The sequence below is a fragment of the Staurois parvus genome, unplaced genomic scaffold (assembly GCF_062004578.1).
Source record: "Staurois parvus isolate SC_StPar_1 unplaced genomic scaffold, SC_StPar_1.0 ptg000619l, whole genome shotgun sequence".
Classification (NCBI taxonomy): Eukaryota; Metazoa; Chordata; class Amphibia; order Anura; family Ranidae; genus Staurois; species Staurois parvus.
Genome location: NW_028318415.1, coordinates 2,585,910 through 2,600,521, shown reverse-complemented (window position 1 = coordinate 2,600,521; position 14,612 = coordinate 2,585,910). Strand labels below are relative to the sequence as shown.

The window sequence follows — 14,612 nt, the reverse complement described above, 5'->3', positions numbered from 1 at the left end:
CCTATTGGATTTTTTCTATTTATTTCACATAATGGACAGTGCATCGGGGGGGTGAGGAAATATACTGGATAAATCTCATTGCAGAAGTATCAAGGACATAACAGGAGCCAAGGGCCTTTAAACAAAAGCATAGGTCATTGAATTGTTATTTTCTATACATTTAATGATGTGTGTTTTGTGCAACTTTTGATGTCTGAAGGAATCAGGAACATGGGAGGTAATGTATCAACTATTACACAAACAGAGAAATGCCTGGCCGCTATCCCCTGTGCTAAATAAGAACATGATAGACATTCTTGTAGAACTCTTGTCATTAAACATCCTTGACAATTGTACCATGTGTCATAAAACTTTTTGAAAGACCATTGAAGGACAGTGACATTTTTGTAGTGAAAAGAGTAAAATGATTTGTCATGTACCATGATTTTTCTGATGTAAGTACTGACAGAATGGCCAGCCATACGCATGATGTTCTGTTAATTGGCAACTTCAGCCAGCTTTTGGTAAGAAAGTTTAAAGGTCTTTTTTTCCCCAATAAAAAGACCCTTATAGCAAATATGTCCTAGAAGAAAAAAATAATTTAAAGAATGTAACATAAGAGCATAAAAGAATACCTACTTGGTAAGGGTAGAGGGTCACACCATTGGTTCTTGACAAAGACCAAGAACCATCAAGATACTGATGAGCTTGAATAGCTACTGAATTTAAGATGTTGCCATTGTTTGGGCTTGTGGCCATCTGAAGACTGACTTTGGCTTGATGTGAAGGAGACCCATTCTTTTTATCTTGGCCATTGGCAAGACCAAGGCTATTAGGTTTTCCGCTGTGTTTGCTAGCCACAAATCCGGGGTAACTGGGTGTGGTATAAGGGTTTGGCATGTAAACCCAGTCTCTTGGCTGAAGGCTCCCCATGTGTCTTGGGCCCACAAGGGCTGGAATATTAGAATGTCCTGAAGGAGATCCAGGTGAAGCTGCATCATATTGTTCAACATTAGCGGACTGTTCGAGGGTTGTCACCATCTGGATAGCTTCCTGTTTCAGCTGATTTAGGTGCGTGGCACATATATCACATCGGTTGTCTCTCTCATTCCAGGACTTTCGAATGGTGTTTGGTACTTGCAACTTGTCATGTATGCCCGAAGTGATCGATGGGTCCTGAAAATGTAATAAAGGGATATATAAATAAACTCATGAAATAAAACTATGAAATATCATTGATAAAATGCAGAGATAAAAGGAATGTTACTTGGTCAGCTCTAATTAGGAAAATATTACATTTTACTTGATCAAAGGACTTGCCTATATGAATATTATCTTACATGCACCTCTACGCCTGAGCTACCTCCATTCAGTCTAATGTTAGGAAAGTAAATGACATTTTATTGGCATTTCAGAGAACATATTCAATATGTTAGCTCCCTTCTGAGTGAAAGGGTTTAAGCTACAGTATATTGCATGCCAGGGTTATTAGGATTCTAATGTAGAGCTGATAACAAAACCCTAGAATATTAAATTGCCATCATTTCTGAAATAGTCTGTGCCATATTAAAGCAGTGTGTTCCTTGTAGCACGCTGGACTGTCCACATATCTTTAATACTTTTCTGTGGCTATGCCAATGTATTTCATCACTCTCTATTGAAAATCCTGAGGCACATTTATAATGGAACACACGTTTGTTTCTGTGACGTGCAAAACAAATGCACAGGAAGCATGTTATCTTAAACAAGCTTGCTGAAGAAACATTGAGGTAAAGGAAAGCAAATCATTTTTTTTTACTTTTATTTAGATAAAAATGATTACATTACACAAAAATCTACTTTCATTCTAAATGTTATAATTATTTAAATACATACACAAATCTTCAAGTGGTATTAAACCCAAAACCAAAAATATAATATATTGCAGCTACTAATCCTTAGATATGGTGGCTGCTTTAGTTTTCTTTTTTATATTTTTTCCCTGTTGATCTGGCCAGTAACACACCTTCTGTATAAGGATGCCTACACTCTGGATGAAGCAGCAACAGAGACACCTTTGGAAATCAGCACTGTTAATCTGGCGAGAGGGTAGTGTTAGGCTCAGTTCACACTAGTGTTGAAAGCAGGCATTTGAGGGGCGTTTTTAATGGTACTCAAACGCCTATGAAAATGATACACATGGCAGCACATGCAGCCATTTTAATACTTGTAAATCGCCTAAAGAATGCCTCAAAACCACACACAGGGCATTTGGAGAGCGTTTGTATTGCTTGTAAAACCTCATTAAATGGCTGTCTAACGCTATAGGGGCATTTTGGAAGAAGTCAAGCATGAACAAGCCCTTAGATGCACTAGCAGATTTAGATACGCTAACAAATTAAAGCTGAGCTAACATGTTTCAAGCAGTTACAGCAACAGTTTTTACTCCATTTTAGATAAACGTTGTAAATAAATTAATAAAAGCTGACCATTGTAAGGACCCCTTTAAGCTGTAAATGGTTTGTCTCAATCCTCTAACTGCTGCACCTGCAGGAAAGCTTGCTCTGCTGAAAAACAACAGACTTACTAGCAGGAAAAAAAACTAAAGAAAAAACGAATGCAGCCACCACATCTAAGAATTGGAAAGCTGCAGCATAATGGGGAAGCACAGTGGCTAAATGGTTAGCACTTCCGCCTGGCAGCACTAGGGTCGCTGGTTCAAATCTGTGCCAACTGCCTGGAGTTTGCATCTCTCCCTCTGCCTGCGTGGGCTTCCTCCGGGTACTCCAGTTTCCTCCCACACCCCAAAGACATGCTGGTAGGTGAATTGGTTCCTGTCAAAATTGTCCCTAGTATGTGTATGTATGAATGTGAGTTAGAGACCTTAGATTGTACGTCCCTTGAGGGTTAGGGACTGATGTGAATGTACAATACATATATGTAAAGCACTGCGTAAATTGACGGCACTATATAAGTACCTGAAATAAATAAATAATAATAAATGTTTGCTTTTGGGTCTAATATCTCTTTATGTCATATTTACCATTACAGTTCCTAGATTTTTGTGGTATATTGTACAGTTTAATTGGAAAATGTTCAGTTTACATTTTTTTTGCCAAATAAAGTATGTCCATGGAGGGCAATTCAATCCAATGACAGCCAAGAATCTGGTCATATTTAATTGAAGATACATTATCTCTTATGACAGGAAAGGATATCAACTGATATTGAGAACCTAACATGGAAGAGGAAAAGTAGGAGAAGGCTGTTGAATTGTCTATTGTATGAATGTAGCCATAGTTTGTCAAGTGAGTACAAGTCACCAAGTCATGTTTTGTCAATCACCGCTAATCCCAGCAAGACAGATTGACACCATTAGCGTGGATGTCATATTTCCTAGGTGTTAAATTGAACTCATTATAGTCCTATACCAGTTTATTTTCTGACTCCAGATAAACAAAATGATATTTTTATTAGGTCTCCAACAATCTACTATGCATGAATCAACATCTCACAAATATTTTCAAATTGGAAACTACTGTATATGCAATTCCATTGTGGCTCCAGCCATTCATGAATGCATTCTATTTACGCATTTAAAAACGCTGTTTCTAGTGTGGCTAAAAATATGTACATACTATCAAGAGGGCAATAAAGATATCATGTATGCTATTACAGCACAAAAGAAGTAATAAAGTAATATTTACATATCCTCAACACAAAAGTGATATGATCCATCCAGCACTACCAAAGCCCCCTACAGCATATAAAAAAGGCAAATGTTTTTTAAAGACAAAAACTTTTTTTTACATTCAGATAGAATAGAGAAATATTATATTATAGTATTGCTCTTTGTGTCCCTACTGGGGAGATTCACCCATCTATTTTTTTCCAGGTGGCCACTGGCACATAACAGAAAAGAAGAAATGCAGAATTTTAGAAATGTGATTGAAGAAAGAAGCTTGAGTGAATCATCTACTAGGGGCACATTTCTGGTGACAACTGTCCTAGATGGTAATTCCCCTCACTATAGGGAGATTTATTATTATTATACAGGACTTATATAGCGCCAACAGTTTGCTCAGCGCTTTACAATATAACGGGAGACAATACAGCAACAATACAGTTCAATACAAGAGGGTTAGGAGGGCCCTGCTCCTTGGAGCTTACAATCTAAGATTTCAGGTCATTTCCTGTGTTTCTAAGACAGAAAATAAGGGAAAATCTCCCCCGCAGGACACAAAAAACAAATAATCCTGCCCAACTCTGTCCAAAACTAAAAAAAAGATTTTAGCAATACATACCGTTAAAATAACCCGGTCCATTTTATGTCAAGGGTTAATGGACAAGCATTCTCTGATAAAGAACACCATACCCCCCCCCCCCCTTTTTTTTTGCATCTAGTAAGATCTCTACAGTGGGGAACAAGACAAACATCTGATGCTCATGGGATACAAAACAGCAGGTTATAAGTGGCCTACTAACACTAATAAACAAGCTTATGCTAACTTAAGTTTCCAACCGGGATGTCAGTTTAATATACGCTGACAGGCAAGAGAAGGCTTCACTCAGCCCCTTGACTTGTGTGGTCTGAAGAGGTCTAAGATTACATACCTCTATAAATATTTCCCGAGCAACACCAAGAACAACAAGAGGAATAAAGCCAAGAGCATAATAGTTTACACTGTAGTTGGTAACCCTAGCAATGTTCTCAGACTGCTAATACAAGGTGCTACGATTACAGGTGAGCAAAAAAAGGCTTCTGCATAAATAAATAAAATAAATAAATAAAAGACAAGTGGTTACAGTAAAGATCAGGTACGTGGCTAGAGTTTTGAAAGCAGCACAATTAGTGGTGCACCGAAATGAAAATCCGGGTGTCGAAACCGAAAATTCAAAATGCGCTTGGCCGAAAACCAAAACCAAAATGCGCAGTTTTTAAAAATGAATATATACTTTAGGGAAAAAATACACTTTGATTAAAAAAAACAATATATACCCCAATTGTTTTGTAAAATATGTAAGAGGATGTTATGGCGAGTAAATAGATACTCAACATGTCGCACTTTAAAATTGCACATGATCGTGGAATGGCGTGAAACTGCGGTGCTTAAAAATCTCCATGGGTGATGCTTTAAAAAGTTCTACAGGTTAGCAGTGTAAAGTTACAGAGGAGGTCTAGTGCAAGAATTATTGCTCTTGCTGTTCGTTGTGATACCTCACGTGTGTGGTTTGAACACCATTTACATATGTGGGCATGGCCTACGTATGTGTTCACCAATAGGTGCGAGCACGGGGGGACGGGGGCTCTTTAAACTTTTTAAAAAAATTGTATTTAATGTTTTTTTTTTTTGCAATGTTTCTTTTAAAAAAAATTGTAATCAATTTTATTCTTATCACAAGAAATGCATGCATCCTTTGTGATAGAAATAATTAGTGACAGGTCCTCTTTATGGAGAGATATAGGGTCAATAAGACCCCACATCTCTCCTCTGCAATGTAAAGCATTAGATCAAAAAAATCATGGATCTAGTGCTTTAAAAAAAAAACAAAAAACCCAAATGGCAGGAACCGGAAGTGACATCGCTCTGGTCCTCCAAGGGCATAGAGATGTGTGGTGGCCATCTTTCCTTCTCACATCTCTATGCACAACGCCGGGATCAATGGTTTCTTAGGTACGACTGAACTACCGTGCGGTAGCCGGTGAGCGGTTGATGGCAGACGGGCGGCGGCTTAGAGGGGCGGGCGGCGGCTTTGAGGGGAGGAGTTTTTTCAGCACCTGTATCGGTACTTTTTTTTTTCATTTTGGCCGACAGCTGAAAGGGTTGTTTTCAGCCGAAACGTTTCAGCAACCTGAATTTGGGTGCATTCCTAAGTACAATACATACTGTAGGTCAGGCTATACCATTGTGGGTCTGTAAATGTAGTAAATGAAGGTTTTATTTACAGAAAATACTTGGTAGTGAATGGTTTGTAAATTAATAATCCATTTCTATTTCAATTTAAACTGCTGTACATTGGAACTTCTGTCACAAAAATTTTAATTTTCCTTTGCGGAATAGGAAGGGGTTAGAAATTTTGTTAATTTATATTGGTGTTAAATACTCAGGGCTGTATTAAAGGCAACCTATGCACTAAGCACATCCCAACAATGGTTTACTTCTCAACACCTCAAAATATATCTGAGTTCACATCATGCTTTCAAGGCCATTAAATATATAAGTTCTAATATAAAAAGCAAAACAAAAATAACTCAAAAACTGTTATATTTTAAAGTTATTTATTCCACCAAGATTTTTCTCTAACATGCAAGAACACTGTCAGAGCTCTAAAACAATCAGTTATAGATCCAAAAAGTCATGTTAGAAACATAGAAAAGTGGCAGCAGAAAAAAAGACAGAGTTGTCCATCGAGTCTGCCTGTTTTTGGGTTCTTTTTATACGTTTAGCATTTTTTGTTTACTTTTTTTCTCGTTAACTTTTTTAAATTTCTGTTTGTCCCAAGCATGTTTAACCACTTGCCTACTGGGCACTTTTACCCCCTTCCTGCCCAGGCCAATTTTCAGCTTTCAGAGCTGTCGCACTTTGAATGACAATTGTGCGGTTATGCAACACTGTACCCATGAGATTTTAATCACTTTTTCACAGAAATAGAGCTTACTTTTGGTGGTATTTAACCACTTCAACTCCGGACACTTTCACCCCCTTCCTGTCCAGGCCAATTTTCAGCTTTCAGCGCTATCACACTTTGAATGACCATTGCGCGGTCATGCAACACTGTACCCATATGACATTTTTAGAATTTTTTTGAGACAAATAAAGCTTTATTTTGGTGTTATATATTCACCACTGGGATTTTTTTTTTTTGCTATATAAATGAAGAAGTCCAAAACTTTTGAAAAAAAGTGTTTTTCTTATAAAATTTTGCAAATAAATAATATTTCATCATAAATCCTGGCCAAAATATATTCAGTTATCTTTTTAGTAACAAAAAAATAACCCAAATTAGTTTATAACCAAAAATTATAATTTAAAAAAAAAAATGTTGTACATTTTTATTTTATTTTTTTATATTATTATTATTTATGTTTTTAGTTTTTTTTTTTACATACTGTCTCCCTAGCAGTACAGTGTCATCATGGTGACACTGTACTAGTGGGGGGTGATGAAGATTTTTTTTTTACACTGATTGCTTTTACACCCATAAAGGATGTAAAAGCAATCATTTCTCCTTCTCTCTGGCTGCATTCTTGCAGTCATTGAGAACTACTGTGTGAGCTGTGATTGGTCACAGCTTGTCACATGGTACAAGGCTGTTGTGAATAGCCTTGTACCATGTGACCTCTGTGATCATTCACAGATTTCGCACGTAGTAAGCAATGATGTCATAAGTGACATCTTGCTTACTACTCTGCATGTGATCACTGATTGGCCAATCAGTGATCACATGATCAGTACCTCCCACAGAGGTCCCGTACGACGATCGGTGTTCCACTGTGTCCGGAGGACACAGCAGGCACCGGATCGCGGTGCTGCGTGCTCCCAGGGAGAGCGCACAGCTTGCAAATGCAGGTGCCATTTATGAACGGCAACCCACCCCTGCACTGCCTCCGACCTGCCATTTATAAACAGCGGCTGGACAGGAAGTGGTTAATCACCCCTGGGTTTTTGATTTTTTGCACTATAAACGAAATTGTTTCTATTTTAACGTGTTGCAAGTGGGTAATTTTTCTCCTTCACTGATGTGCGTTGATGAGGCTGCACTGATAGGCAGCTTTGATGGGCACTGACAGACTGCACTGATGAGGTGGCACTGCTGAGCATTGATGTGGAAGCACTGATGAGGCAGTATGAGGAAAGTACTGCCGATAACCAGCAAGTATATTTACATGGTTATCAGCTGTGGTTGGATACAGCTGGTCACGTGCTAAAAGGCCGCTGTGATTGGCCCTTTACTGTGTCATGTGATCAGCTGTATCCAAAGGACACATCAATCACAGAGAGCGCCAGGTGTACGCCGCTGGGGGGATACATGCTGGCAGGACGTCATATGACGCCTCCCAGAATTGGACAACCGCTCTAGCCGTCAATCGGCTATAGCGCAGTCAAGAAGTGGTTATAGAGTTCATTCGGTACATCCATCCCCCTACTACCATCCCCCCAAACTTAACTGGCATACAGCATTGTCCGAAATTCAGACACTCACCTACCTAGTGGATACAGGATTGTTCTCTGGCACCAATGCCCAAGTCCAAGTCACCATCAGGTGCTAAATGCCTCTTTCTGGTTCAGACAGCCAAGCACTCTGATGACACCTGGTTTGGAAGTCAAGATAAATATTCCCAGCATACACACAAGACAGCAATAAAGAATGGGGTTTTTAAATTAATTAAGTACCTGCAATTCTGCAAATGTTTCTTCACCGCTCTGTCCCTGGAACCAATTTGCAGTAAAGCTGAGTACGCACAGATCAAACTTTTGGCTGGATCAGCAGGGACTGGCTGAATACGAGTTTATGTGTGGCCCTTCCTGTTCAACAGAAGTTGGTCAGTAGATTCACTTATGTTGAATAGGACTGCTGGAAAACCTTTATTCGATCTGCACTGAAGCCAACCGCTGATCTGTGTATTCTGACAGCTATCAAAATCAGAAAGTCCTGCTGATCAGTGGTTTCTGACAGCTGTCAAAATTTGACAGTCCTGCTGGTCAGAGTATTTTGACAGCTGTCAAATTGTTGATAGTCCTGCTGTCAAAATATAACAGCACTGCAGGGAGGATTCCTTTATCCACTCTGGCTGAATGAAAAAAAAACTATGTGTGTATAATCGGCTCAGGGGGTTCTCTCTCCCTTTACTTCCTGAAATTCATTACTGCCTTCATCTGATGACATGCTTGAAGAGCCCATGCCTGCACACTAAGAGTGCTAACCGGGAACAGTCAACTGAGGGAAAAAAAAGCGCCTTCCACTAAAGATCTTGCATTTTATAGATAGGATCTCCCTGGAAGAACTGGTGATGTAGCCTTCCCAGGAGGTGGACTACAAGAAAATTTTAGAATCCAAATAAAAAACTAGAAATTCATTTAATATCATGGAGAATTGCATGCTGCAAGGAATTTTTGTTTTTTATTTGCTAATTTCTTTATTAATAAGGCTTAAAAACAACAAGAGCAGATCAGCTGGTTGTAGAAAAATGTATCTGTGCGGATGCAAACACACAAATAAAATAAATCCATGACTGGCAATGTCTGGGGCACTTGTTAAAGGATAAAATATGTTTCCCAATACATAGATACTGTAATAATAAAGTCTTTAGGAATTACTTTGGCCATAAAGGACAAAATGATCCTTAATAAGAGCTGCCAGACCCCCACCGCAAAAGCTAAAGGAGTTTAGGCCCCCCATCTGCTTATCAGCATGTGGTGTTTGGGGAAGAAGGAGTTGAGACATCACATTACACTTGCCTTATCTTTGTCTGGAGCAGGCTACTGAGGAGGAGCTGCCTGTAACAAGTTTCTGACAAGTCTTTTGTTACCGCATATGCTGCTTTTTGGAGGAAGATAACCACATCTCCTTTTCCATGTTAATCTTTGTTATTAAAAGGGGGTTATAGTAGACAAAGAAATGTTTATGTTGCCAAGTGCTGGATACATAATAAGCGATGGGCACAATATATCAGTATGATCTGTCTGCTTGCATTGTACAAAGTTAAATAAAATTATGAAAAAAAACTTACAAGAGGGATGAGTAAAACACAAAATGAGCCACTGAAATTGAAGTAGTAAAACTCTTTAAAAATATAGTACTTGTTTCTGCCTGTACAGTTTTCAATTTGGAAAGCATGAAATTAGTCAATTATCCTATTAAGATCATGTTTACCGTATATATAGAATATATTCAAATATGAATTCTTATACACTGCGGCTATAATGCGGCACATATACAAAAAAAAAAACATAAAAAACAAAAAAAGTTACTATTATTTTAGTTAACCCTGAAACCTGCCACACATTAATTAGATATTTATTTGTTAGATAAAGGTAAAAATATTTATGCAGTTTGTGGGTCTATGTTATTAGATATAAATGAATGGATTGTTAGAAATATAACTAAAGCCAAAACTTTTTTCTTTTAACTTTTGGGTAGTGGTGAGGGGTTAGAACCACTGTCAGGTTTTTATTGCTGTCTGTGTCCCCCATTAGGGAGATTTGCTTTTTCCAATTATCTTGAACACAATGTCACCAGCAATGAAAGTGAGGGCAAATTGAAAAATTATAGTTGCCCCTAACAAATATAAAACATAGGTAATTCTTCACATTATTATTATTATTATACAGTATTTATAAAGCGCCGATAGTTCGCTCAGCGCTGTACATTACAAAGGGAGACAGAACATGTGACAGAACAATAACAATACAATGCAAAACATGAGGGCATCGAGGGCCCTGCTCTTTTGAAAACATATCCTCTCACTTTCTTCTTCAAAACAAAAGGTGAAGGGAAATCTCAGTAATGAGACACCAACAGTGATTTTAACCCTTACCAAATCTATCATATATAAGAAAAAAGTTTTGGGTTTTGATATACTTTAAGATAGTCTCTTGTACTGCATGCTTACTGGTAGCATTTGCAAATTTAACATTTAACCCTAAAGAAAAGTTTACCTGGTGTGTGGCTAGTTTAAAGCCTAAGCCAGAATAACAAAAAGCAACTGAAAGATCAGCACAAGGGACATAATTTACAGTCAGTAGGATGTATCCCTTGTACTAATGCTTCTTATTGTAGGTGAAATCCTCCTCCATCCAAAGTCCCTCTCCCCGCCACTGTAATCTTCTGGTATGATGAGGGTTAATAGAATTAAGGGGCTTCCATAGGCTCTCATCAAGAGAGCCAGATTACGTCTGCCCTTTCTGCCCAGATGCTCCGTTCACAAAAGCCATACTACAGCTTCTATGAATGAAACAGGATCAGTGAATGGAGAAGGGGAATATGATTGAAAGGTCTGCCCCCTCCATTCATAGATCAGGTTTTATTCATAGAAGCTGTAGTATGGCCTCTGGAGCAGCTTGGAGGAAAGGACAGACATAGTTGAGCTTTCTTGATCAGGGACTGTGACAGCCCCTTAGTTCTATGAACCTCTGCTGCACCAGATGATTATGGCACCAGGGGTGGGAGGGGGGCATGGACAGAGGCTAAGTTAAACTAAAAGAAGAGACATCAAACTGACTATGAGTTTTGCTCCTTGTGCTGATTTTTCTTTTTTTTTCTTTCTTTTTTTTAAGTTTGGCTGCATTTAGGCTTTAAAAGGTTGTCAGTGCCCCATCAATGATGGCCAATGTTGTCTCTCCTATCCAGGGCTGGCTATACCCAGTAAATCACAGTCAAGAAGACATTATCTGCATTATAGGACCTCTCCTCCTTGTTTAAAAGCAAGCATCAGCAGCCTTCATGATTCTTTTTACTAACATAAAGTTTCCTTGTATACGACAAACATATAGCAAAAACACAAAGCCACTGAAGGATTTCCAGCCTCCTGGCTGAAGCTGGCCATAGCCAACTCAAAATTTGTCTGGTTCCTGCTGAATTCTAATCCATCTATGGGCAGGCTGCAGGAGAGTTTCCCCCATTTACACAAGTAAAGCAATTTTCTTTACTTCCCCGTGATGGAAGGAAAAAAAATGCATAAGCTATGGGCTGCTTAACTGCCTTTCTTGTCTGTTCAAGCTGAGACAGACAAGGCTTTCCCCAGTCCTAGTAGAACTGTCAGGCAGTCCCCAAACAGCATTTATCAATATAGCACCTAGAAAAATGTGACCACCTGTTAACACTAAACACTTCAAAATTAACCCTCTGTAAACTGCTAAGAAAGTCTGTGCAAATAGACTGCATTTATATGCTCTTCTCACAACTACAAAGGGAGTGTCAGCAAGTAAATGTGGAAAGGCAGTTAATAGGATAATGAGAGCGTTTTTGAGGCTACAGCCTCATCTGCCATACTGTTTCCTGTAGAAACAGATGACTTGTATAGGAATGGTGGTAAAATTGACAGCTCTGTGTCAGTGACACAAAATAATGGTTGTTTGACCTTTGAATTCTTGAGAGACAGACAAGTTCTCAGCGTCACTAAAAAACAATTTGTACCAGGTGTTCTAATTGACATACCAGATTAAAATGTATGTATCCAAACTTTAACAGTTAATTGTCTATGTGTTTCCAATAGACTGTGTCTATACTAGTGTTTGTTATGAGATTACCATGGTGAACAGACAAACTCAAAGATACATAGCATGCCTAAGAAAGTTGAAGACCAGGTTCTTACAAAATTCATCGATCTTAGTTATCTTGTCAAATCACAGTCCTCAGTCTACTATGTAGTCCTTTGTAAAGTGCATATCTAGAAAAAAAACTTCTTTTGAGCAAGGAAGGTTTAGAACCCCTGTCAAGATTCCATTTGGAAGATCCCCCCTTACTTACAACAATGGTGAGAAAGGTTTCACCAGACATGTAAACTTTCCAGTAATCACATGGGCAGTAATAAAACCTGACTTAGGTTCCAACATTTACCTACTCTACTCTATAAAAAATGCTTTCTGTTTTCCAGGGTTGTTGATTTCTTGTTTGGTACAGGATACAGTAGTGACATGGAGATTGGAAGGAGGAACCAATAAGTGTCATGGAGGACCAAGGAGCTTGACACTCTCAAAGGTACCAGTTTCCCAGTGGACTTCACAGGACATTTTCCATGGAAAATGTTATGTGCATTGGTGTGCTGTGGTACTGTGCACTTCAGATTTTAGGGGGTCTCGATTGTGGCCAGTGGGACTAGATAATGTCCAAGCATCAGCTGGAGTAAACAATGCCTCAGGTTTGGTGGGCAGTGGAAGTAAAAGAATTATATAGAGCCTGTGGTCAGTAGGAGAAGAATAGTGTCCTATCATTGGTATCAGTAGGGGGAATACTGCCCCATTATTGGTATCAGTAGGACGAATATTTCCCAATCATTGGTATCAGTGTGAGGAATACTGCCCTATCATTAGTATCAGTGGAAGGATTAGGGCCCCATCACTGGTATCGGTGGGAGGAATACTGTCCCATCATTGGTATCAGTGGGAGGAATACTGTCCCATCATTGGTATCAGTGGGAGGAATACTGTCCCATCATTGATATCAGTGGGAGGAATACTGCACCATTATTGATATCAGTGGGAGGAATTGTAATCCCTTTTTTGTGTCAAAGAGAGGATTAGTATCTTGTATCTGTAGAAGTAATAGGGTCCCAAAGGCCAGAGAAAGGGAAACAGAAGACCACACCTGGCCATAGGCTGCAGTATGGAGACCACTGCACTAAGGTAATACATTTAGTGTGCAGCAATGGCTAAGGACTTCTAACTTTTCTTCAACTTTCCTGAAGTGCATAGTTATTCCGGGCACCGACTAAAAAATACTGAAATCAGTGGGTCAACATGACAGCTAATCAGCCAGCAAAAATGGGTAAAAATAAAAGCAGACCCTATATTTTTCTTTTGCTGTTTACTTCTGATCTCTCAATAGTGTGGGATGAAACTCACCAATATAGATAAGCTACCAGAGTAATCCCCCCACACACACACACACACACACAAATGTAATCATTGTTCACAGATACACAAACCTGCTGTAAAAAATTATGAATATTTTTCCTAATTATATTTTTAACTAATTCAGTTTCAATTTTAAATGCAACAAGAAACTTTAACCAAGTTGGTTCGTTGTGCATGATAACATTATTTGGATTTATTGCAAGAGCCGGTGAATCATGTTTAGCAAGGATCAATACCTTGAGGCAATTTACTTTACTGTTAACACTCACAGTATCATGATTGAATAAATTAACAAGCCTCATAGCAGCTGGGATGACATATGTGCATGCTGCCTATAATGTATATACTGTAAGTCAAGAGTTCTGTTGCTTTTTTAGATACGAGTCTGTACTGACCAGCAATTTTCCATCATACATTATGGCTGCATACATATCACCTTGTCACCATTGGCTTACACTTATCACCAATGTCTCCTTGACTGACAGACATAAAATGTATCCAGTTTAAAAATGGACAATTAATATCTAGGGTGAGTACTTAAAAAAATGTAATATCCAAGGAGCTAAGCTATTCACCCATTTGTAAGCAGCCTTGTCAGACTGTGGCTAAACCCTCCATGTTGGCTAAATTAATAAATCAGAAGTTCTAATTTGATCTCGGTTCCTAGGGTGCCTCCAGAGGTTGCTAAAGATTTGTTGAGCAGTTTCTACCTCTCCAACTACTGATACCATTGATCTTTTAGCTATCTGTAGGGAGGCATTCTTCCCATTATTTATTTATTACATGTACTTATATAGTGTTTTCAATTTATGCAGCGCTTTACATACACTGAACATTCACATCAGTCCCTAACCCTCAAGGAGCTTACAAGCTAAGGTCCCTAACTCACATTCATACATACACATTCTAGGGCCAATATAGACAGGAGCCAATTAACCTCCCAGCTTGTCTTTGGAGCATGGGAGGAAATCAGAGTACCCGGAGGAAATACTACAATTGTCACTGTCCGCATTTCTGTTCAGGCCATTATTATTATAATATTGCTGTATAGAGCAGCCCTGGATGTAAGCCACATTC

General features: G+C 38.7%; 1 protein-coding gene across 1 annotated transcript in view; it reads right to left on the bottom strand.

The window, feature by feature from the left end:
• The window catches only part of KIF26B (kinesin family member 26B), a 520,923-nt gene that overhangs the window by 313,698 nt on the left and 192,613 nt on the right, over positions 1-14,612 (bottom strand). Inside the window, exon 3 of the mRNA XM_089693284.1 lies at positions 619-1,155. Within this exon, the coding sequence (XP_089549410.1) occupies positions 619-1,155 (537 nt within the window). The remainder of the gene's footprint in view (positions 1-618; positions 1,156-14,612) is intronic.